General features: G+C 41.6%; 1 protein-coding gene across 5 annotated transcripts in view; it reads right to left on the bottom strand.

Moving 5' to 3' along the window:
- Window positions 1–5,087: 5,087 nt before the first annotated feature.
- Window positions 5,088–23,383, bottom strand: part of LOC119660540 (F-BAR domain only protein 2) — a 73,495-nt gene continuing 55,199 nt past the window's right edge. For 4 of the 5 annotated variants that reach the window (XM_038069167.1, XM_038069169.1, XM_038069170.1 and 1 more), the window contains 8 exons: window positions 21,069–21,241; window positions 20,838–21,007; window positions 19,943–20,220; window positions 13,517–13,855; window positions 13,270–13,443; window positions 12,789–13,124; window positions 12,501–12,730; window positions 5,088–6,596 (listed from right to left, as the gene is read on the bottom strand). In XM_038069167.1, coding sequence (XP_037925095.1) covers window positions 6,499–6,596; window positions 12,501–12,730; window positions 12,789–13,124; window positions 13,270–13,443; window positions 13,517–13,855; window positions 19,943–20,220; window positions 20,838–21,007; window positions 21,069–21,241 — 1,798 coding nt within the window. In that variant the 3' untranslated portion in view covers window positions 5,088–6,498. The remainder of the gene's footprint in view (window positions 6,597–12,500; window positions 12,731–12,788; window positions 13,125–13,269; window positions 13,444–13,516; window positions 13,856–19,942; window positions 20,221–20,837; window positions 21,008–21,068; window positions 21,242–23,383) is intronic. The other variant, XM_038069168.1, reaches the window with a different exon arrangement.

The raw sequence follows: 23,383 nt of genomic DNA, 5'->3' as shown, positions 1-23,383 counted from the left end.
ATATAGAAGTCAGCCATCGGTAACCCGAAAATCGTTCTTTTTCGTTATTTTTTCGTAAAAATATTAAGCTTTCTCACAGCAGCTCGATAATGGTATGTGCCTCACGTTTTTGCATAAACCACATCTTTTCCATTTTTGGACACTCGCCAGTTTTGACAGCCTTTTTCCCCTTTAAGCTTCCCTTAGCAGTCTTAACAAAGTCCAAGATTTTACCCCGGTTGACTTTGATGTTGAAGATGATCAATCATCCAACGCCGTAAATCTGCGCATGTTTGCCGTCTGTTCTCCTTTGTTTAATTTATTATTTTCTTTTTATTACTCATACCGCTAGACGCGGTTGGGTGCCGCGGTGTCAAAACGCGTTCGGAAAGCACCAGTCGAGACCTTTCATTTAACAATCCCATGACTATACTCGGTGAGCAAAAATTTTACACCCTCTGTTGCATGTATTAAACTCAACGTGGAATTATGTTACTCATTGCATGCAATGAGGTTCACAGGTCCCACCTTTCTACCATGCGTATCAATGCGAGTAAACGTTTCTGAGATAGAATGTGTAGCAGACAGATAAACAGACATACAGACGGACGGACAGACAGACAGTAAACCGATTTTAATAAGGTGACCTGAAAACGCGAAAAAGCGACTGAGCGCAGGTTTAGCCGCCTAATCGGTTAACCCTGAATGCGTATGAGCCCTTAGAGTTACTAGTTTCCGTTTTATTGACATTTGTATTCTACAATTAACGACAATATGTAATTTGAGATAAATTCATCACATATACAGATAGAATGCTAAACGATGATAATTAGCGTAAGGTAATGGCAAGCGACTTACCAGATGAAGAAATAGGGATGGGCAAAAGCACTGCCGAGAATTTTTGTTGTTTATATCTCGCGGTGATCACGTTTCCCGAAGGCACCGGATTACCAAGCGTTCCGGACTGTATTATCAAGATCATACTGCATATAATACGCAGACAAAATTTGCTTAAATAAATGGTGGCTCTTTCAGATTTTGGGTAGTATAACTCACAAAATTTCGTTTGTCTTGTTTTATCTAGATCTGTATACAACCGGCTCTCGCATAAAGGTGAACGAAGGTACCCAAAATGCGATTTTATAAAAATATCGCAACGCGACAGTTTTATATTGGCCCTGTCTCAAAGTCTTCTCGGCAACCCAAAGAGATCCTAGCCCGTTAATTGTGAATGCTAACCATACCATTACAAATAGCGGATGATTAACGGTTTTCTTAATGCAAGACCCATCCAACTTTTCTCTCATATGTCTTCTAACAGATCTACTGGCTTCCGTGAGGCATTGGTACGTCGATTCGTCAGAAAACATTACCTAAAAATATTGAATATTGGGTAAAAGTGCTACAAATAATTTTGTTTAGGAATTGAGGGAGTCATAAGTCTACTATCCACTTGATAGTGGACCGGATCAGTTGGGAAGTAACTTGTTTCCACGGATCCGTCAGTCTTGGGTTTTGGAGACTTCCAATTTCTTCCACCGCAGAGGCAAATCATCGGACGCTGCGTCACCTCTGCCCAGGGAGTGGACCACAACCGTGGAAGCAAGTTGTTTTCCAACTGGTCCGGTCGACTACCAAGTGAATGGCGGACTTAAGACCCTCTAAATTCCTTAGCCATATTTGTCACATAATTTAAAGGAATTTTGTATCACTTCCGCCGCTCTATTAATTCGGCGACTAATTTCAAAATTTGAAAGTACAGTTTCTTTTAAAACTGCGATTTGGCTTTTTCCCACTTCTTCTAGGAGGTTTCCCCTTGCCATTTTAATATTCCGCTCTCTTTAACTGGAATTATTAAGAGATTAGATTTTCGTCTGCTACTTGTAGTCTAGCCTAAAATAAATAGACAAGGGGTAGCTTCCTCCAAACTACAATTTTTAGTTTTAAATGTAAATATATATTTTGAGAACGACTTACCCCTAGCTAGCTATTCTAGCTTTGTACTGATAAAGGAGGTAAGTTCAGCCAGGGTATGTTGAGTTGCTCTGCCCTGGACGAAACTGCAAATTACAATTAACCCTTAATTTAAGGATTCTGAGCAAATATCAATATTTATCTTTTCCCAATATTCTACGCTGAATTATGAATATTCCTGAATGAATGCAAGTCTCGCTTTAAGTGTGTTTTTTTACCAGTTGTCTGCGTTGAATCCTTCAATCTTCTTCGCTTCAAAATTTCTATGCCATCATCATGTACCAATTTATTAAGTTTCCACAAAGGAGCCCTGGGATTCACAGCGCATAATTGCGGCAATTTTTCGTTCTGGGCTAGAAACATTTTTCTTACGTCCACAATTTACTCACAGATGAATATTGCTTCAATTCTTTTTGAGATCTGGGCCACTACATAAGGCGAAACTCCCTGCAGACCAGAAGTTTTTCTTATTGAGTGATTTCCCGCTCTCAGTGGTGCAGAGATACACTTTTTCCTTCATTGGAGATATCAGTTTTTGGCCCCATTACAAAATCTGCACCAAAATGTGAATTCTGATTAGTCTTGGCTTTTTTAACTCTAATAATGTTTGAAAATACACCGATTTCACAACTTACCCCACATATCATTATTTACTTCTACAAAACTTTAAAGTCGAAATCAAATTAATATACAATAACCTGGAAAAATGATCAACCCTTCGTTTTATTACCGGAAAGTATTAGGTGAAGGTATGAAGGTGATTAGGCAATTCCGACCAACATATTAGGTAATGATAAATTTTCCAAGAGTTGGTATTTTAGGGCCAGACGCTGTAGCGGTTGTCGTTGAATGTTATTTGTTAATTAGGTTCGAGCGAGACGTGGATGAGACGCAGCGATAGCTTGTCGATCTATTCACAGGCAGTTTCGAGATCACCTATATTGCGCGTTTTTCATGCCGATAAGAGATTGCACGTCCACATATGTATATTAGAGGCTATGAATAGGTGCTACCCCACTGGAGACATACATAGATCAATAATAATAATCGTTACCGCAACAACCCAACTGGATCAGGACCTTGAATTGTATTAGAACACTTCATTCAAGACCATAACGGTACACTACAGTTCACTGTAGGAGGCAATGTGGTCAGCATTGCGCTCGCCCGAGATTATTACCCTGATTTGACTCAGGTACTCATTCACAGCTGAGTCGACTGGTATCCGACGTCAAATCACGATACGAATTCCACTGTCACCAGTAAGGTTTGAACCGCGACCTTCCGTACGACAGCCTTGGCCTCTAACTACTCGGGACGGACACTATGCATAGATCAAGGCAGAGCTAAAAATCATATAAAAATCCTCCGATAAATTGCCCGCCGTGTGTGGCATATGTCGCCATGCTGCTGAAACCACATGCCAGCAACATTAATGCCATCTAATTGCGACACGAAAAAGTTAGAAAACATGTTTCTGTAGCGCTGACCGTTGACTATAACGTCCTGACCATTACAATTTTTGAAAACATGGCCCACCAGCGCATGGTGGGTTTTTGTGGATGTAAAGATTTAACAAAAATGGCTTGGGGATTACCATCGCCATCATTCAGCCATTCTGCTTATTGACTTAGCCATTTAACTTCCAAGTGTGCTTCATCACTGAACAAAATTTTCAAACGAAATTGTGGATCAACAACATTTCCTTCGGCTCAATCACAAAATGTACAGTGCAAACGATGATCATGAGGCTTTGATCGTGGCGTATAATTTTGAAGGAACCGAGATCTTTACAGAAAATTTTCCATAAAGTGAGTAGATACAAGTTCAATTGTATAGGACGATGAAGAATTGACACATTTGGATCATCATCAACACTACACTATACATTATCAATCGCTTGCTATATGCGTACTGTACTACGTCTTACGGGTTGTGTATTACTGTCCAGAGTAAACGTGTTGACAAAACGATCCATAATTCCTCGAATTAATTGATGGATTATGATGGACGATTATGAGCACTGTAAAATTGCACGTAATGCCCGAACGTTTTTTGAATTGAAGCATATTTTTGAAAATAAATTTGAACAATTTGCAAACACTGCTCCATGATCACTGCATTCATGATGGATTGCCGTGGTTTGGCAATGACCGAGACCGTCAAATCGGCTGTCACAGAAAAGAGTGTTATCAATTCAAAGTTCTTCGCTCCTAAAAAAAATTGGTAGTACGGCCGAACTGAAATTTAAATTGATAAATACCACGATATCTTTCTTCAAAGACCTCGACTACATTAATGACGTATGTTTGCTTTCTCACCGAGTCATGGACTTTGACCAAATAAATGACTCTGGATTTCGAAAAAATGGCAAGCAAAGTAGGATTGAAGATTAACATCAGCAGAACTAAGGTCCTTAATCTGTCTGGTAATCGCATACTTCTTCAACAACTTGATGTCACCCGACACGTTAACAGCACCAGATCTACTACGTTATTTGGTTTAAAGCCTAGAAATGCAGATACCTCAACAACATCAAGTTAAGATTGTTCCTAGTCAATATTCTCTTTGTGCTGTTATATGAGACCAGCACATGAAAAGTTACCATCACTTTTAGTTAAAGGCTCCAAACGTTCGTTAACTCCTGTATCCGCTGTGTCATCGGTGTACTCTGGCCCGCGAAAATTTCGAACGATGAGTGGCGTCGATGTGCGAGTCACGTACCGGTAGATATGTTAATTAAAAGGCGATAGGCCACACTATATGAAAGGCCGACAACTTTGCTGCTGGCTGAATTCATTATTCCAGAGCGAATGGGTTCTCCTAGAATAGCAGAGGTAGAATGTAGGCTTCTCGGGAAGACCTGGAGAGAACTGAAGCGAGTTTAGTCGAAACGTCAACGAAATCGCGTAGGTATAGTGGACGCACTAATCTCCATTTACTTCTCGAATCTGTCCTTGATCAATTCATCTTTAAATATTCTAATAATTAAAAATCAGTAATAATAACCAAGTAAATTTTTGTAAGAAGTTCTCCCCTACTAGCAATGATTTTTAATGGGATGTCTTTTTCAAAACTTCATTATTCTTTACTTTGCTTGGCTAATTGCTTAAATCAAACTCGCTCTATCAATCCACTATATTCTTTAAAAAATCGTTTTTAATATTCATAAAACAGAAGTTAACATATCATTCATCTTGCCGTGAACTTTCCTACATACCTTTCCCTAGTTATAAATGCTCGTTCGTGTTCTTCTTTGAAAATATAACATCGGTTTCAATAACACCATAGTAGTAAAGAAGCTAACTAACTTTTAAATATAGTCTAATAGTACAGAGCGTATAAATAGGTTTACTTTTTTCTATTGACAATTTATTGATTTCATATAGTAGTTTTCAATTTTATTCATAAGAATGTATCGTAATTCATACTTAATGATCCCATTTTGAGATTGAGTAGGAGAAATAGTAGATGGTTTGGGGGGAATTGTTACTTGCTCAATTTTAAAGAAACGACTCGGCAACTCAGAAGGAAAATAAAAATGAAGATCGTGACACGAAATCTGCAAAAGAAAAGCGCATAGTGTATAATCGGTTTCTCGGTAGATATGTTTCTCAAAAATTGCTTAATTGCTATCCTCATACCGCTTTGCACTGTGTTTCTGCATTGAGCGTTTTTTTGGATGTGCCTTTGATATGGCTCCTGAAACATGCCCAGAAAAAATTTATAACTATTCTAGAAATAAAGTTGTATCTGGGAAACATTTTTAGCGAACAGTGAGTCTTCGATTCACAATGAGAGAATAGTGAGTATCAATAGAGATTGCTCCTCATGTTGATTCTTATTCATCAAATTTAAATGAAAAAGGGGGCCCTTGCTGGAAAAAACTCACAAACCTAATGATTAAATTCAAGTTGGCTGAAAGTAGGAGCAAACTAGCAATTTCGTGTCACTTTCTTCTGTGGGCTGAGCTTCAGAAGGTTAAAATTATTATTGGAATTAAACTTAACGCAGAGTTTTGTGTTTTAAACGAACATATGTATACACCGACAGTAATTACAAAATAAGCGGATACTGTTTTATTAAGCAAAGAACATGTCCTTTTCTACATTAATATACAAAAAGTTACATTCTATCTAAATTATAATTTGTAATTGAAGATCTTATCATACACTTTTTTTCTCTTGTCTCAAAATTATATTTTGCATTTGTATCGCATTTGTTTTCATTAACTTTCAATTCTCCTGTTTTAAACGTATTATAATCGACTATTTCATTATATCTAAACATCTTGCCTCAGCTTTCGATTTATGGTCACAATTTTCATTGTTAGTCAAGTTTTCTTCTCGTTTTGCTAATATATGAATAGAAACGTTTGTTTAGCGCTATTTTTAGTTTTCAGATGATCACTAAAATAATGCAATGCTCTTATGCTGCTTATATAAAAATGTGTCTTGCTTTTGTTTATAACGTGTATTTGTGAGTGAGTATAAATGGTGTGGTGCGCCATGAAAATATATTGAAAGCTAAATGGAAATTAGCTGACTATCCAGATTTGGCTGAGTATGGGCTAGATGATCCGACTGATGGTGGCGTTGGGGTTGCAGTACTTCGAATTCCATCTCCTTCACAAATGTATTTACCTAAAAAAAGTGATTTATTGATTATTATTTGATGATTATAGGAATTTGACGAATGCGAATATTTGAAAATATTTTTTGTTGTTTTTAGTTTATCCTTAGCTTGATGTCCACGGGAAGTGTCCGTCACCAGTTATTTGTTTTTCTTCCTAGCCTGTAGCCTTGTAGAATAATCAATGTACAGTGCAGTCCATGAGTGGATAAGGAGCAATTTCATGCGACATTTAGCTATAGAAAACAAACTGTGATTGGTTTCTTGAATGTGCGCACGCTTCTCGAAAACAAGGGTCTCTAGAATGGTTGCCTTCAATTCGAGCGATAATTCCAGCGATATAAGCTGGACATTGTGGACTAAGAAGAAACAAGATGTTGGGATTCTGGAGAATGCAACGAGCATCGCCGCGAAGCGACGCACGCACGTTCCGGAACCTTGAAATTTGCCGACACGGCCCACATACCGGTAGTTAAAGATAAGAATAGAATTAGATTTCTCCATCCGATTTTTCTGTATGGCTTGACTGCCAGAGCACTGACCCTTGGTATCAAGAACATTGATAAAAATGCCAAAATTGAAATTACCAACCTACCGGCCGACAGGCTCAAAATCTGACCCATTTGCTCCAATACTCATAAGAAACTACTCCACCTAATAAACATCACTAAACTGGGAGGTCATTCCTTCACCCTGAAAGAGGAGAGGAAGCCAACTCTCATCCTCAGAGGAATCTCCCCTCACGAATTCACTCCCGCAGACGTCGCTTCGGAAATTAAGGAATTAATGCAGCTTACGCCGATCCGCGTATCAAGGCTTTCCACTCCGTGGTCACGAGCCAACGACACTAACCTGAGCCTCTTCCGTGTGACCCTCAACTTTGAGGCAGACGCTAACATAGTTACTAAACAAAAGATCCTATTTCATCAGCGGATTAGCTAGGACAAACCCAAAAAAGGAACGTCATCTAATGTTTCAACTCCCAACAATCTGGAAACGTTTTCTCAAATTGCGAATGCGACCCCAGAGAGTGAGTGGGCCCACACACCTCTAGGGATCGCCCCCGTTCGAATGTACAAGATAAGGAGTTGGCGGCACTCCTCAAATGTGCAAACTGTGGCCAATTGGTTTACCCACCAAACTTCTCCAAATGCCCCCGTATGCTGGAATCGATTCAGCGCAAAGAGAGGGCTAAAAGCATCCCGCACTCCCGATTTGCTCCGCTCTTCCCCAACCTTGACAGGCTCTCTTCTGTGTCTCCCAGCCTTGCCCTCTGTTCCATGCCAATTGGATCGCCCTTCTCTCACTGACACCGTCCTTCGCCGTAGTGATCAGGGGTCGAGTAAGACCCCATACCTTTAGCTTTTTATAGCTCCCACATTCTTCCATTCCCATGTGCTCTTCATGGAAGCCAGGTACCTATTCAATATGTCATTCTCCTCTCTATGGAAAACAATCTCTGACTTCTACCACAACTATATACGTCTCCCCCCTGAAGACCAACCCGAAGCATACTTACAATTCCTCTTCAAATTGCTAGACAAGTAAAATGAAGGTGTTCACACTCAACACTAATTCGCTCATTTCTAACGACAAACGTTTCGTTTTGTGGATTCCAATCCTAACCTCGCTCTCTTAAACGTAAACAGACTGGGGGAAGCCCCCAACGTAAAAATATATGCTCCCAGTTACATTACTTTCCGCAACGACGCGGGTAGAGGCACAGACATCCTAGTCAAAACGGGACTCAGGACAAATAGCATTCCATCGGCTGCACTGGTATCAAACTGCCTGTCAGCAGTAGTCAGACTTTCTGTTAGGGGTAAAGGCTTCCTCCGAGTCATAATCGGCTCTCTCTACTTTCCGTGTGGTACATATCGTCACCTCACTCCCATTCTGTCCGAACTCTGGGAAATCGCGGCCAGTTTCAATACCTTCATCCTCGGCGATGATCTCAACGCGAGGCACGTATCTTGGGGCGACTCAGTTAACAACGAAAACGGCTGCTCTTCGGTGGGTTTTAGTCAGGCCCATTTCGCTGATTACCGAAAATTCACATGTATAAGGGTAAAGTCGCCAATTCCTGCGCCTTTAAAACTGCAGGGTCCCCACGTACGACTGGTGATGATCGAAGAAAGGAAAACTCAGACGGAGAGCCGAACCTTCTTACTTCGCATAAATGTATAGTGCTCGGAGGTATTGGGAAAGGTAGACTACGTAGTGCGGTTCGGAATCAGGAACGCAAAGATCAAAGTGTTCCGATCCTCGACATGGAAACTCATATTATGCATCACCAGCCTGTTTAGAATAACGAATCGGAATCACAAAGCTGGGCTATAAATTACTTTTCCAAGTATAACTTTCAGCAAAAAGAGTTGTGCTGGGGCTTGTAGGGATTTATTGGAGTTTTATTTGATTGAGACCTGTACCGCACTTTTGAAGGCCCGCGCATAATTTTCATTTCGAATACGAGTAGGTACCGTCATGAGCCCGCAAAGCACTTTTGGCTAACTAGTATTATCTCTTTCTTGTTTAAGACCCTAGAGCACGTTTCGGACATCCACTTAAAGACCATCTTAGAGAGATCATTCTTGTCCAAATCCCAACGGGCCTACCTCAAAGACAAATCCTCAAAGCATTGCTTAGCGTGAGTAACAAAGCCACTAAGGAGGCTCCAACTAAAATGGGATTGAAGACATTCCTTATGCAATAGTTGGTATCTATTTTTTTTTTTTGGGTAGGTGAATGCATTTACGCACACAGTGTTGGACTCCCGGTTCGGTACGTCGTCGGACTACCAACTAAACACCTCCCCATCATCAGAGAGCCAGCCTGGGACCGTTTGTCACATTACTTCGGGCCAGCCCCCGATCTCTCCCGCCTTGCGGAGCCTTCAAATCAGGGAATTCCTTTCACCAACGGGAGGAGAGAGGAGGAAGGGAACTGTCAGTTCAAGGAGCCCCCTGCCATCCGGCTCCTCCACCGGTCGAGTTCTATCTTCTTAGCAACGAGAAGGGCCCGAACGTATGGCAACACGGTTCCACCTGTCAGCAATCCTCAGCATCTCTTCCACAATGTTGTCTGGAGAGAGATCCCCTGTGTTTAAATAGAGCTGCTGACGAACCCCATCCTACCTTCCCCAAAAAAAAAAGTGTGGTGGGCATCGTCCACAACTCCATTGCAAAACACACAATTCGGAGAACGCGCCTTTCTAATCTTGTGCAGGTAAGACTGAAAACCTCCATGCCCACTTAAAAATTGGGTAAGGAAATAGTCAGTCTCACCATGCTTCCGATTCAGCCACGAACCTAAGTTGCCGATGAGCCGCGCAGTCCATCTGCCTCTAGTTTAATTTTGCCAAGAGAGCTGCCACTCGTCTGGAGTGTGTTGCCGTTCTTCGCGAGCAACCACCTCTCTTGCGCTTGTATATGGCCTGACGCTCCCTAGCAAGAAGGGCAACGGGGATAACTCCCGCGATCACCATCACGGCCGGTTCAGAGACTGTGCGGTACGCAGACGCCACCCGTAAAGCTCCCCGTCTCTGTACTTGCGCGAGGCGTCAACGATATACCTCCTTGTTAAGAGCGCCAGCCCATACCTCTGCGCCGTAGAGCAGGACAGACTGCGTTGAGCTCATCAGGAGACGTCGCCTACTAGACGTAGGACCCCCAATGTTTGCCATTAGCCTACTTAACGCCGAAACTCCAGCCGCAGCCTTGTTCGCTGCTGCTTGGATTTGCTCAGAAAAGCTCATCTTTGAGTCAAGAGTCAACCCGAGGTACTTTACCGCTGATTTTGACTCGATTATCGACTCGCCGAACGATATGGGACGCAGGGTCGGAATTCTCTTTTTAGTCAGGATGACTATTTCGGTTTTTTCCAGTGCAAGGTTGAAACCATGAGTAGTCATCCATCCGCTTACCCGTCGCATCAATATGCCGAGTCTGCTTTGCGCCTGTTCGACAGTGCGTCCAGCAACAAGCGCTGCGACATCATCTGCGTAGCCGACCAGGCGCGACTCTTCTGGCATGTCGAGTTTAAGCAGACTGTCATAGGTAGCGTTCCAGAGGTCAGGCCCTAGGATGGATCCCTGTGCTACTCCCGACGTGACCTCCATCCACCTTTGACCCTCTAGTGTTTCATAGAGCAAGGAGCGGTTCCTCAGATAGTCCCCCAAAATCCGTAAGAGATAGTTCGGCACGTTGAAGGTATTCTCTAGTGTGCCTAGAATGTCTTTCCATCTTACGGAATTGAAGGTGTTTCTGACGTCAAGCGTTACGAGGAGCACCACCCGTCGAGTTCGGCGGCTATGTGCCTCTGCTCGTCGAACGGCGTCCACGACCTGCATGACAGCATCAATTGTCGATCTCCCTGCCCTAAAACCAAACTGCCGGGGAGATAAATCTCCGGCAGCGCGTATCGCTTCAGCGAGTCTACTTCTGATGAGCTTTTCGAGCACTTTCCCAGCAGTATCAAGCATACATACAGTTGGTATCTATTTGGAAGATAGTCACTTGACTGGAATTGTGAGTATGGGGAATCTCAAGGCGGTGCCTCCAATCAAATTGTGTTGCGAAATAAATTTTTTTTTAAATTTCGGAGATAGGTACGGTAAAATGTTCACTAATTCTATTTATTTATAGTCAAGTCGTATTTGTGGGACTGTTCACCGATCACGCTTTTTGGGGCGACGATAGTGAAATGACGAAACCATACGTTCTAGATAATTTTGTAGATTTATTGTAGCAAAAATTGCAGCGACGATTCAGCGTATGACCAGACAACAAGATTCTTTATTTTAAACATGTTACTCTCATAAAACGTGGTATAACATTTTTTTCATCCTTGTTCTGCTTTCTGCATGGAAGGGGCTCAAGTCAAGGCAAGTATCCCTAATTATAAATGTTACACGTCCTACTAAAGTGACGGAAGTTTCAGTTTGGTGACTTCATCTTATACATTCCCTCGAAATAAAATGTAATTAAAATGTAATGTGTAAAAAGCCGTAGGTGTCAAATCTATTTATGAGAAGAGGAATGGTTAACGTTAGTCTAAATGGCTGTGGGCGACAGGAGTGTGTCAGGGGTTAGGCGGTGAAAGTGCAAGAGTTTCGTGATTTTACGGAATACTCACTGATGATGCTGCCACTACACCTAGCGGTTAGGGTTAAAAAGCACACACACCCTTCAAATGAGCTTCCGATCCAATGACAATATTCGGCAGGATTCAGCTTTCTTGGCAACTAGAACGGACAATCGATACCGCTAATTGTCGGGCGGGGGAACTCATTTTGGAGGGCGTTTGATTTCATATCACCGCTTTGGACCATTTTCTTGTTGGTTTAGTGAGGCCTGTGGTCTTCAGCGGCTTCAATCGCCACTTTGGAATTCAGCATTACTTGAGTGCTTGGTGAGATACAAAGTGGTATACTCGAACGCATAGTCCAAAATTGGACCATCAGGATGAACCATTTAAAGCGTAATTATTTAAATCAGATAAATTTTAAAAAGTAAATGCAAGAGACAAGAGAGATATCTTCATCATAAAGCCTTTGAATTTAAAGACAAGTCGGGAAACCGGAAGCTTCAAGTATAAAAGGTTTAAAAAAAGTCTAAATGACTCACCCCATATAAATACCAAAAAGATTACTTCAAAATGATTTCATTTCCGTGATTAGACCCAATCAGTTACACTAATAATCTCCTTTCAATTAATAATAACCCGTACGAGAGGACGAGGTTGTTTAGTATTCTGAAGTCAGGCAGGTAATTAACAATTGGCACCATACGTCAAAGCGCAATTATAGTAGGCAACGCACATTTGAGTTGAGTTTTTTTCGATTACCCACACAATTTCACGATACTTGTTTTTGTTCTATTTAAAGGTATCGAATTAATCCAAGTAAAAATAATTACCTGATACAAATCGACGTTTTACTAGGGACAAACGATATCCACTTCCAACAAGTTCGAATTCAACTCCAGACAATGTTGTACCTTCACAATTAAATTGGGCGCTCAATTTTGATGGTGTCGACGGTCCACTACCTACTTCTAGACGAGCACGTAATGTTCCAACCCCATTACCTTCAGAATGTTGAGAAATATCGGTGAAGTTCCATACTAAGCGATTCGACTCTCCTAGCCTGTTAAATATTCCATAACATCAGAAATCTTCCTTAAAAACTTGATCCCGAAACTTACCATGCTGAATGAGGTTTCGACTGTACATTCCGAACTCCACCGTCTACTGGTACAGAAATCGCAACATTTAGTAAAGGTGATGGGGAAGCCATTGCATGGCTGTTGTATTTGTAATCGATTTTCAGTGCAGTGTGGGCGGGTTCACATTTCCAATAGCTAACCAGCTGTAGAGGACACGATGATGCTCCTGGTTTCACTCGCATTTGATATTTGAGTATGTCAACGTTAAAGTATGACGCATTTGGATTCTGTTCTGATTGACGTCGTAATAAAGCTGTTAAGGCAGGCATATTGAACTCCAGAAGTGAACTGAAGCTTGTTGACTGCAATTTGTCACTGAAGATATATCAACAAATGTTAACAAGGCTTTGACATTAGACAGAGATGGGAGCATATATGTATGGTAAAAGGGTAGTAGAAAAAATTGATCATGCTATTTTTAGATGGAGAATATATATATAATGGAACCTTTGCAACTTACACTTGAACTAACTGCTTATTCGGTATTACATTCTCGAGATTCTGTACATTCTTAATTCGAAAACCTAACTTAGCTGGACTAGGATTATTAGCCAAAACGCTAACAATTCCAGCTGGGAAAGAAAGCATCATCTCTCCCGACATTTTCACTTGACATCTTGATTCATCGCTGCCTCTGTATGAATTGCAAACAAAGCAGAAAATAAGTAATTTATTGGCCAAAATGTAGAAAGAATAATTCCATTTACCTGAAATAAGCATGGATGATTTCATGGAATGCAACAGCTAGCGGTATTGTATCGCTCATACCGATAGTAAGCGGTGATGGTCCACGTGACGATCCAATACCAACAGCTGTACGAAATTCCATACTACCAACACTGTCCGCTCTTGATATCGACGATGGACTCACTCGTCCTCTTATACCAGTCTCTGATCGTCTTGATGGTGGTCTGGGTATCGCTATGCTATTACCAGATGTAGGAGTTGGAATTTGTCGGGTACTTTTCGACAAAGCACTTGCTGATGCTGGTGCGGAGGCACTTAGTTCATTTATTTCTGAGAATATGTCACCTAGTTCGGCATATCTAAAAAAGAAGTAGCCATGCATTTATAGATATTATTAAAAAAAGGTAAGGTAAAATTCAATTTCAAGTGAGTACTACTACATTCCATCGCGTTCTGACCAAACGAAATACCAATTCATGGGCAGGTCACTTACGAGTATTTTCTCCGTGGTATGTTAGTTCCTTTTTTTTAACACGATCCAGGTCGGAATCTTGACATTTAGAGTAGACATTTAAGTTGAGTTTGGCTAGATCGTAATGTACATTAGGAAGTAATTTAGTGAGCATTGCGCTAGTCCCGGCTTACAGCAGCCACGATAAAAATATTTCTATTCTCTATTAAGCAAGCCATCCACATATTTTTGAATTTAGGGAAAACAAAACCGAATTCTAAGGAAAATATTGGGGAAGCTGGATATATCTACGCAAATGGTCAGCGCATTTTGTGAGGATAGTGACGAACCTCTCCCCCAACATGTTCTAGGACAGTGTCCGGCACTTGTGGAAAGTAGGTTAGGGCACCTGGGAGAATACTTAATACCAGATGCCAGGTTGAAAGAAGGGAACATAATAAAGTTCCTGTGGTTTGTAGGCTCCAATGGCATACTACAATTAATAGGTATTAATAGGTACTATAGCAAAAAGGAACAATAGTTCTTTCAGGACATATTGTGACGTCCCCTTGACAATTTTATATTATTAAGGAGCTATGAAATTGCATTTTACGATTTTTATATAAGAATTAATGTGGATATTGTATGGGGTTAATGTATAGAATATCCGCAAGGTAGATTATTTCCAAGCAAAAGAAAGCAAAGAACCAAGCAATTGAGCCTCAATTAAAGAGCCTACATGAAAACTTCCTAAATATGTATGCTGCCAAGAAAGATCATTCAATTAACCATGAGCTTTTTACGAAACACTCTGGCATCTCTCAAGTTTCTTTCGTGGAAGTCGTTGACTTCAAAACAACATGCTAATATCGAAGACAGCCTGAAACTAGTTCTGCTCCCTGTGAACTACCAGATTTCGGTAAAAAGTACAACCTTTTAAAATTACACGACTAGGTCTACAGCTCAAACAGAATCATTTCAAACGTTTCCGTTGGAGACGAATTTCTCATCCATATCCAAATGTCCTTCCAAAGAGTAGATAGATAAGTAGGTATCAGTGGCCGCTCCGAGAACCAATTACGCTGTGGTGCGGTATTTTGACGCCACAAACCCCTTCAAGATCATAACTGATGTGGGAAGAGCAAGGGGAGTAAATTCCATCCGGCTTCGATCTTCAGAGTCAGGCCGTGGCGTTTACGAAGGACAGCAGCCTCCATACCCGGAATTATCCGAGTGAAGCCTCGGCTAGACAGTATATCGGTCCAATCATTTAGATCTAGGTTCCTACGACCGGGAGCTCATAGGCGGGCGATTTGATCGTGCTGGCCAGCTGTTTTGTGCCGGAGGACTGTCTTCGATTCGTTGATGAAGAATATTGTGTCATAACCTTTTAATACATCGCCGGTTTTCCACTCTGCTCTGGTTGGAAAGCCAACAGAAAAATTCTTCATGTAGCTCGGCTTACTTGAGTCGTAATCTGTTGGAAATATCTAGAGTTCCCTAGATATTTCGTCTAGGATGTTATTATTGTGACGGAGTGAGCACCTTACGTATGGAATGCACGCAAATGCGAATCGCGGTGGCGATGACAACGAAGCTTATTTTTCGGTGTTAGTCAGGAATGTGTTAGCACAGAGAGGGGAGTTTATGAAAAGTTGTAAAAGGTTTAAATTTAGAGTTCTTATTGCTTTTTCTGTAACATTGATCATTTTAATTAACATTTATATAATAAAGTAATTTGGTCGGATGAATAATTATTTATTGTCTAAACTCTAAGCCAACAACTGCTGACTCGGAAATAAACATGACTCCTAATATCGCGATTAGCCGGCTGCAGAGGAAGATTATTTTATTGATAAGAACAGTGAGACAGAAACAGATTAGCATGGGTAGTATAGGTCCCAGCGCGAAGCGTGGATTGGTACCCGGGATGGAGCATAAAATCTGGGAAATGCCTGCTCAACCAACACTAACGGCTCTATTACCAAACCCTATCTGCACCTCTAGGTGGTGACCGCTGGGAGCTCCTTCTTAACGAAAAGCTGCAAACGGAGGATAGAGGCGAGTCTCCTGCATCTAAAAACAGTACAAATTGTAACAATCCGTCCTCCAGGTTGGAGGTTCGGCAGGGCTGACAACTCTACACGGAAAACAATCTCTTACGAAGCCACAAAAGGAGCCTCAGACTGGATTGACTATACAACGACGAATCCGGCAACGAAAAAGGAATAACGATTTGCGCATTTTTTCATGGAACGTGCGCTCCCCGTACAGATATGGTGCTGCCAAACAGCTGGTCGATACCCTGTCCCAATATAGGGATGATGTAACAGCGTTGCAGGAGATGCGTTGGACAGGAACCGGCTTCCTGGAGAAGAGCCACTACACCATATATTAGATAGATGCCATCCAGTAAACCATGTGCTCGGAGTAGGTTTCTTAGCTAAAATATGAAACCTGTTGTTATTGGCTTTGAAAACTTAAGCGAACGACTATGCACTTTGCGCTTACGAGGCAAATTTAGAAATATAAGCCTTATTAACGTTCACGCCCCTACAGAGTCGGAGAAGAATGCCTTCTATGAGACAGTAGAACGAGCCCTCGAAGCCTGCCTTAGATATGATATCAAAATCATACTTGAGAATTTTAACAGCCAAGTAGGGACGGAATCCGTATTCAGATGATACGTCCAATAGCTTACATAAAAATACAAATGATAACGGACTGCGGATTATTCAATTAGCAGTGTCACACGAAATGGTTGTTGGAAGTACCTGGTTTGCGCGGAAAGCAGTTCACATACAAACGTAGGCCTCTACAGACGGGACCACTTTCAACCAAATTAACTATGTGTTGATCGAACGCTGCCACCTCTCAGCCTTGATGAATGCCAGAACATATAGGGGGCCAATATAGACTCGGATCACTATATCGTTGGCATGATGCTCCGGGCTCGAATAACAACGCCGCTCAGAATCCCTCTCTGACAATCAGATGAGAGTTGAAGCCGCGAGGGGTACGATCCTCTTCAAGTCCACCTAATTACTGGCCTATGCTGACGATATCGACATCATCGAAAGATTGACTCGAGACGACTGCCTTCATCCAGATCGAGCAGGTGGTGCGAGATTTTGGGGTGCACATAAATGAAGGCAAGACAAAATATAATATGGTGGTAACGTCAGCACCGAAAACAAACCAACAACTTCAAACCGCACTGGTCAAACAGGAAGAATATAGATAGGAGACTACAACGTTCAGACCGCTGAAAATTTCCTATCTAGGGTCAAAAACCACAGCCGATAACAGCTGCGATGATGAAATCCGCACACGGTTGTTGGCAGCCAACAGAGCCTATTTCAGCTTACAAAAACTGTTTCGCTCGAAACGTCTTACCATAGCGTCAAAGCTCTTACTCTACAAGACAATGATCATTTCAGTCCTCATGTATTCCTCGGAGACTTGGGTTCTTAGCAAGAAAAATTGCGAACCCTTGGCCGCTCCGCGGACAAAATTCATGTTCCGAAAAGGGATGCAGAGAAAATTAGTATTCCAAGAGCCATGAGTACGATAGAAATTATCACGCCGAGGTTGAAGGCGTGGATAAAGATTTTGGAGCATGATGAGCCCCATTTGAAAATTGTGCGGTTGAATGCCGTCGTGTGCCAGCGCAGCCTCATGTACTGCACGGTCAACCCAGTGTTGCGCAGGAATGCATCGTATGGGTAGTGCATGCAGCTCTTAAAGAAGCAGTCGAAGAAGAATACGGTGCCGTATATGACACCAATGACCGCAATCAACGTCAGGGGTTCCATTGCCGATTTCTGTTTCCCTGCTACGCATTTGCTAGTCACTGAAAAGCCATTGGGAACCCAGTCCCAGTCAAAGGTAGCTCGTGCACAATAAAAAACAACGACACGACACTCTTGACGATAGCGCGCAAGGATCGCGAGCGAGTTATATACATCGGGCACCCGTCGGACCTGTACCGGACGATCAAACTGTCGGAGTTCGTGACCAAGACGTCGTTCTTGACGCCCGAATTTGCCGACTCGCTTTCTTTGTTCCTCAAGTACAACGTGGTGTTTTCCCTTGGCGTAGCCGTGATAAATGCCATCCCCAGCTTCAGCCTGGATGGCCACCACATTTCGAGCACAATCATTAATAGTATCCTCGCAAACAAGATTACCGAGCGGGCGGGCCACAGCAGTATTAACAGCTACCATCTCTGAGCTGGCAGAGGCCGTTGGTATTTTGCGTTTGGGAAGTAGGACTAGATAAATGTTTAGATCCGCCTCTTGAAATAGGTAATCGAATATTGGGTTGTCGGGACTTTCGACAAGAACCGCGGCATGCTGTTACCATCGTAGGTTCGCCCAAAAGACTAAGAAATGTACCAGCCCCTGCAATTTCTTGTAGAAAAACTAGACTTGTCGTCAGTTCTGGCGACTGCTACACGAAATGCAGCACCACGTCACCTCACAATCTACGGCTCTTGAGCCGGTGCAACTGTCATTTCGATACAGGCACTGAAGTTCTTACCGTATCCTGATATCATAATTTATACCGCATCTTTGAAAATCGCCGCAGCAAATTCTTCAATTCTTCTTCGCATGTATGACTACAGGCAGGTAGACTTGTGTCTAGGACTTTGACGAACGTTTTTTTGGCGGCTTTATTATCGCGGACATCAGCATTCCCATCTTAGGCTTGGATTTCCTGTGCCACTATGGATTCCTAGTGGATCTATATAACCCTTATTGGCCCCACAACTTTCCTTAGGTCACCAGGAAAAATCTCATCCTGCTCACCCAGCACTCTTTCTATCGTTCGAAGACGTCAAAGCTCGCTACCCTAGTCGAATCATGGAATTTCATTCTGCAGGTCTTCGTTGCCAAAATTGAAGCGCACAAATTATTTTCCAGGCAGAGTATAATGTTCCCTTATACGCGAAAGGGAGATGTAATTTTCTTTCACAGAATATAGTCATATGGGGTATCAAATGAAAGGCCAATTCTCTTTAAAACTGGTCTCATTTCCGGCATTTAATGCAAAAGTATATCTTAAATTCAGATATGGTAGTCTGCTTCAACTCCTTCCACTATTATTCAAAAAGCTTGTATGCCTTCTTCACTCTTTTACGCCACGTAATTCTAGGGCATTCGTCGACTATCTTGTGATAGTGGGTTTCATTGCACAACATAACCCGCAATAAAGATTTCCGTCTCCCTAAAAGCTTGACTTGACACTGGTAATTCCGCTTTTTGATCAACATGTTCACGGGTATCTCGCCCGTTCTCCGATATTGTTTCAACATTGACGCGGAAGAGTCTCAACTTGATGTTAGAATAAAACAGCGAAGACGGATTTAGTGTAGTAGATTTGAGAATTTTGAGTTTCTGCTTGGCCATTTGGCCATAGCTCGATGAGAAAGCCAACATCTGTCATCAGTCACAGTTGAAGTGTTTAAGAAATTGAACCTCTCCATGCCCTCTAGCCATGGTAGCATGAAGAACGTCCATATGAACGATAGAACTGTGGCGCACATCGCTGTCGACTTAAAATTTCTGAGATTTTACCTCGATGCCGCACGTGACATTTTGCCCAGTCATTGTCATATGTCGCGCTGATAGCGGCTATTCCTTTCTACGGAATGCCCTTCCAGCGTATAGTACCTCACTCTGGGAGAAGCTTCCTTGAAATCGATGGAGAGCAGGTGGAGGGGTGATTCAAACTCAGCACATTGCTCTGCAATGAAACGAAGGAGTTTATGTGGTAGCCGTAGGGGGAACCTGAGCAGAAACCAACCTGGTCTCTATCGACCAAGCTTTGGATACATTCGTTGATACGTTCCTGGATAATTTGAAACAACTTCTCGACCATGAATGAACTAGATAGCAGATGAAAGGTATCCTTCGTGTTATCTCTTATAAAAATATTCAATTTCAAACTGAGTATCCATGGTTGTATCGGAATAAGATAAATTAATACTCACCTAGATGTATTTGAAACGGATAATGTTGGCGATTGTAGAGGCGCGTATGGATGAACAGCAGTTGGTGTTGATGCATTCGATGCACCTGGACTTTGTTGTTGTGATAAACTATTCGCCTGACTATTCGACACACTTGATGTTTGAATATGTTGACTATGCTGTTGAAATAAATTTAATCCTAGTAGATCATTACTAGGCTTATCGCCAATTTGTTGTGAAACCGATTGTGAACGTTTCATATGAATTTCATTATGATCAGTGTTAGATCCGCGTCGATTCTAATAGTTTTCCATATTGTTTCAAAAGTATTTTGATTTTTAACAATGCAACAATGCAATGAATGCAACGACAACACAATGTGAACAACAAGAAATAGCGGAAAATCATTGAAATGAGTGTTAAAAGTATTCGTGATACAAAAATATTAAATATTAATTGTAGAAAGATGTACAATTGTTTAAATTTTCAAATTAGAGATTGTGATCGTGTTACCAGCGAAAATTAAATCAACATTGCAAACAACATTCAAATGGTAGACGTTTTAGATGAGACACACAAATGACGCGAGCGTTTTAAAGGTTTAACATGAAATGCAGAAAATAAAGAAAGTTAATTAAAAAATCAGAATGAGAAAAATTTAGGAACATGAAGCAATTGATTTGTAGCTATTATAGGCGTCGTTAGCTAAGTTTCAAAGCGTATTTCGGTTTTATTAAAAAGTTTTTCGCATATTCTTGTAGACATGAGACCGTACAATATTAAAGCGTTTAAATTAAATCATTAATTTTCTTCTCGCTTATAATAGCATCAACTCTATTGCTGTTATGAATATATGCAGAAAAGGTGCGGTAACTATATTCAATAACGAAAAAATATGTAAAAAATCGACCCTTACAGAAAGAATACCAATCGGTGATAATGAAATATTTCCTACGGTCGCTCTGAGTTCATCAACACTTGCTGATATAGGCGCTGAACCGTTATTGAGGGGTTTAATTTCTACATGGATCTTTTTATCGGGTCTTTCATTCTCTGAATCTGAATCCGAGCTTGAATAAAAACTTCCTGAAATGCAATGGAAATTGTAAATTTGGTTAATTGTGCCTAGAGAATATTTTAGACGCACCTTTTTCATGAGTATCTTCCCAAGCGGTTTCTTTTCGCGGCTGTATACTGTAGCCGTCCTCGTCAACCTCGGGGGTAGCTGTTGGTGCTACGCCAGATGGTATTTGTGGAGTTGTTGTTCTTTGTACAGTAGTTGGAGTAGATTCTTCTTTCGGTGGCTCCTCCTTCTCCTCGCTAGAAATGTTTTTGTTTAAATTCAAGTGATAATATAAAAAATCTAAATGGGGAGACTAAGGAAAGATCAAGTGGCTGGAATATTATGAATTTGTCATACCAGAAGATGAGAGAGGGTTCTTTCATTGTCTGAAGATGTTTCTCCTCAGAAGAAAAAAACTGAATTTAAGCAATATAGTCGATAGAAAGTTTATTGTCAATGGAACAATAGTTTGCCAATCTTTTTCGGGTGTCACGTAATGTCGGGTTAAATTATCTGAAACAATTCTCAAAAGCTGTTCGAAATATGACTTATATTCTTCTTTTCCTTCAGCCTTTGCCCCGTTCAGACACTTGTCTTGACCGGTTGCACCAATTATAGGTCCATTCCATTGAAGACGTTTCTCTCGCAATTTTCCTACGATCGATGCAACCCCATACCGATCGCGGATATCCTCATTTCGATAGCGTATATACAACCCCAAAAGCGGAGACCTTTCTTTTGTTTACGTGTCTGCGATTACTTTAAATTCGCAGTGGGAGACTTTCGCCGATTCAGTACAGGAAGGGCGCGCAATTAAATCAAAATGGAGCTATTCTCTGCAGTGATTCTGTGTCTTTCTTTATTCAAGATTTGCTGCTCAAATGGAATGGTACCTTATCAGAAAAAAATGATATTGAGCAGCTGATTAACAGTAGCCAAGCGAACTTTCGAGTCGAATTTTTTTAATGCATCAGTCAGATTGCGAGCCTTTTTAAGATTTTGTCTGTCTTTCACACGCACTTTTCACAGAAACGGCTGCACTGATTGACACGAAATTTGATGAAAAGGTGGGAACTCTAAACGCCCAGACATGCAGTGTAAAATTTTTCTCACGGAATATAGTCATGGACAATATCGGGTGAAGTTATAAAGCCCCATACCCATTTAAGAAATATAGATCATGACAATTAATAAGGCTCCAAAAAATTGAAATGTGTTCCCCACAGTCGACACGGCAGGGCGGACTCCGATCGTGTCGGGAAATGGGCAAGGGTTTTTAACTAAAGGACTGCATCAGGACGCAAGTAAATTAGTCCGATCCAAACAAATAGGTGTCTGCATGCAAAATATTGGTGCCCTCGAGAGAGCTCCTCGGAAAAGACGCATTGATATTTGCGCCCTACGAGAAATTTGATGGTGTGGTGCCAAAAAATGGCTATAAACTTACCTAATATGGTGCCGGCATTGCCATCTCAGACGGTTTCCATGGTGCCATTAAAGAAGTTGAGCGATGATCGGCTCATGAGTCCCACTATTATATCAGCTGAGTACGATTCAAAGTTGCCTTCTGGCAACTTCTCGATACAAAGCCCTGGTCATGTGGACGAGAAGGTAGATGGCACCAGGTGCCATGGCGAAAAAGGGTTTGGACCACGCAATGACAGATTCATCATTGCCACTGACAGCAAAACCGTTCCCTATGAGACCATCGCACCTCAATTGGTGGCAATTTCGTGCGAAAAAAGGAAAATGATTTTATTTATGCGATTACTAACCAGCAGCCTGTGCAACCCTCGGGGTCACTAAGCCCGGTAAGCGGTTCATCAACCGAAATACTTGGCTTTGGAATGACGATATTCAAATGAAGGTCCGTGAAAAGAAACACCTCTACCATAAGTTTCTCGATGATAAAACACTGGCCAATTAGCAAATTTACAAGAATGCCAATCAGGAAGAAACTAACCGCTATTACCGGAGCGGTCCATTACAAAGATCTTTACGATAAATTGGGCACTCGCGGCGATGAGAGATATCTGAATCGACCGGTCAAAAGTTGACCCAAGGCACACAGGATATCGGACACCTCGGATGCGTTAATGACAAGAATAGTACTATGCTTACTGACCGACGGACCGCGACAGTGCAGTGCCAGCGAATTATGTACACTGCCAATTTCAATGCAACTATGAAATTTAATGTGTGCAGTTTTATATGTACTTTTTTGAATAAGTATCAACTTCTTATGTGTCCACTTCTGTACTCCCTGCTGACACCAGAAAAAGTACCGTTATATTTTAACGCTGGAACGTGCTACAGCATAGCATCGTTGCGCGTCGTGGTTTGAAGCGTTATCATACATTGGGAAAACAAATCGCCTGTTTGTGTTTTGTATTTGTGAA

The sequence above is a fragment of the Hermetia illucens genome, chromosome 6, assembly GCF_905115235.1.
Source record: "Hermetia illucens chromosome 6, iHerIll2.2.curated.20191125, whole genome shotgun sequence".
Lineage (NCBI taxonomy): Eukaryota > Metazoa > Arthropoda > Insecta > Diptera > Stratiomyidae > Hermetia > Hermetia illucens.
This window is presented reverse-complemented; position numbering and strand designations above follow the sequence as displayed.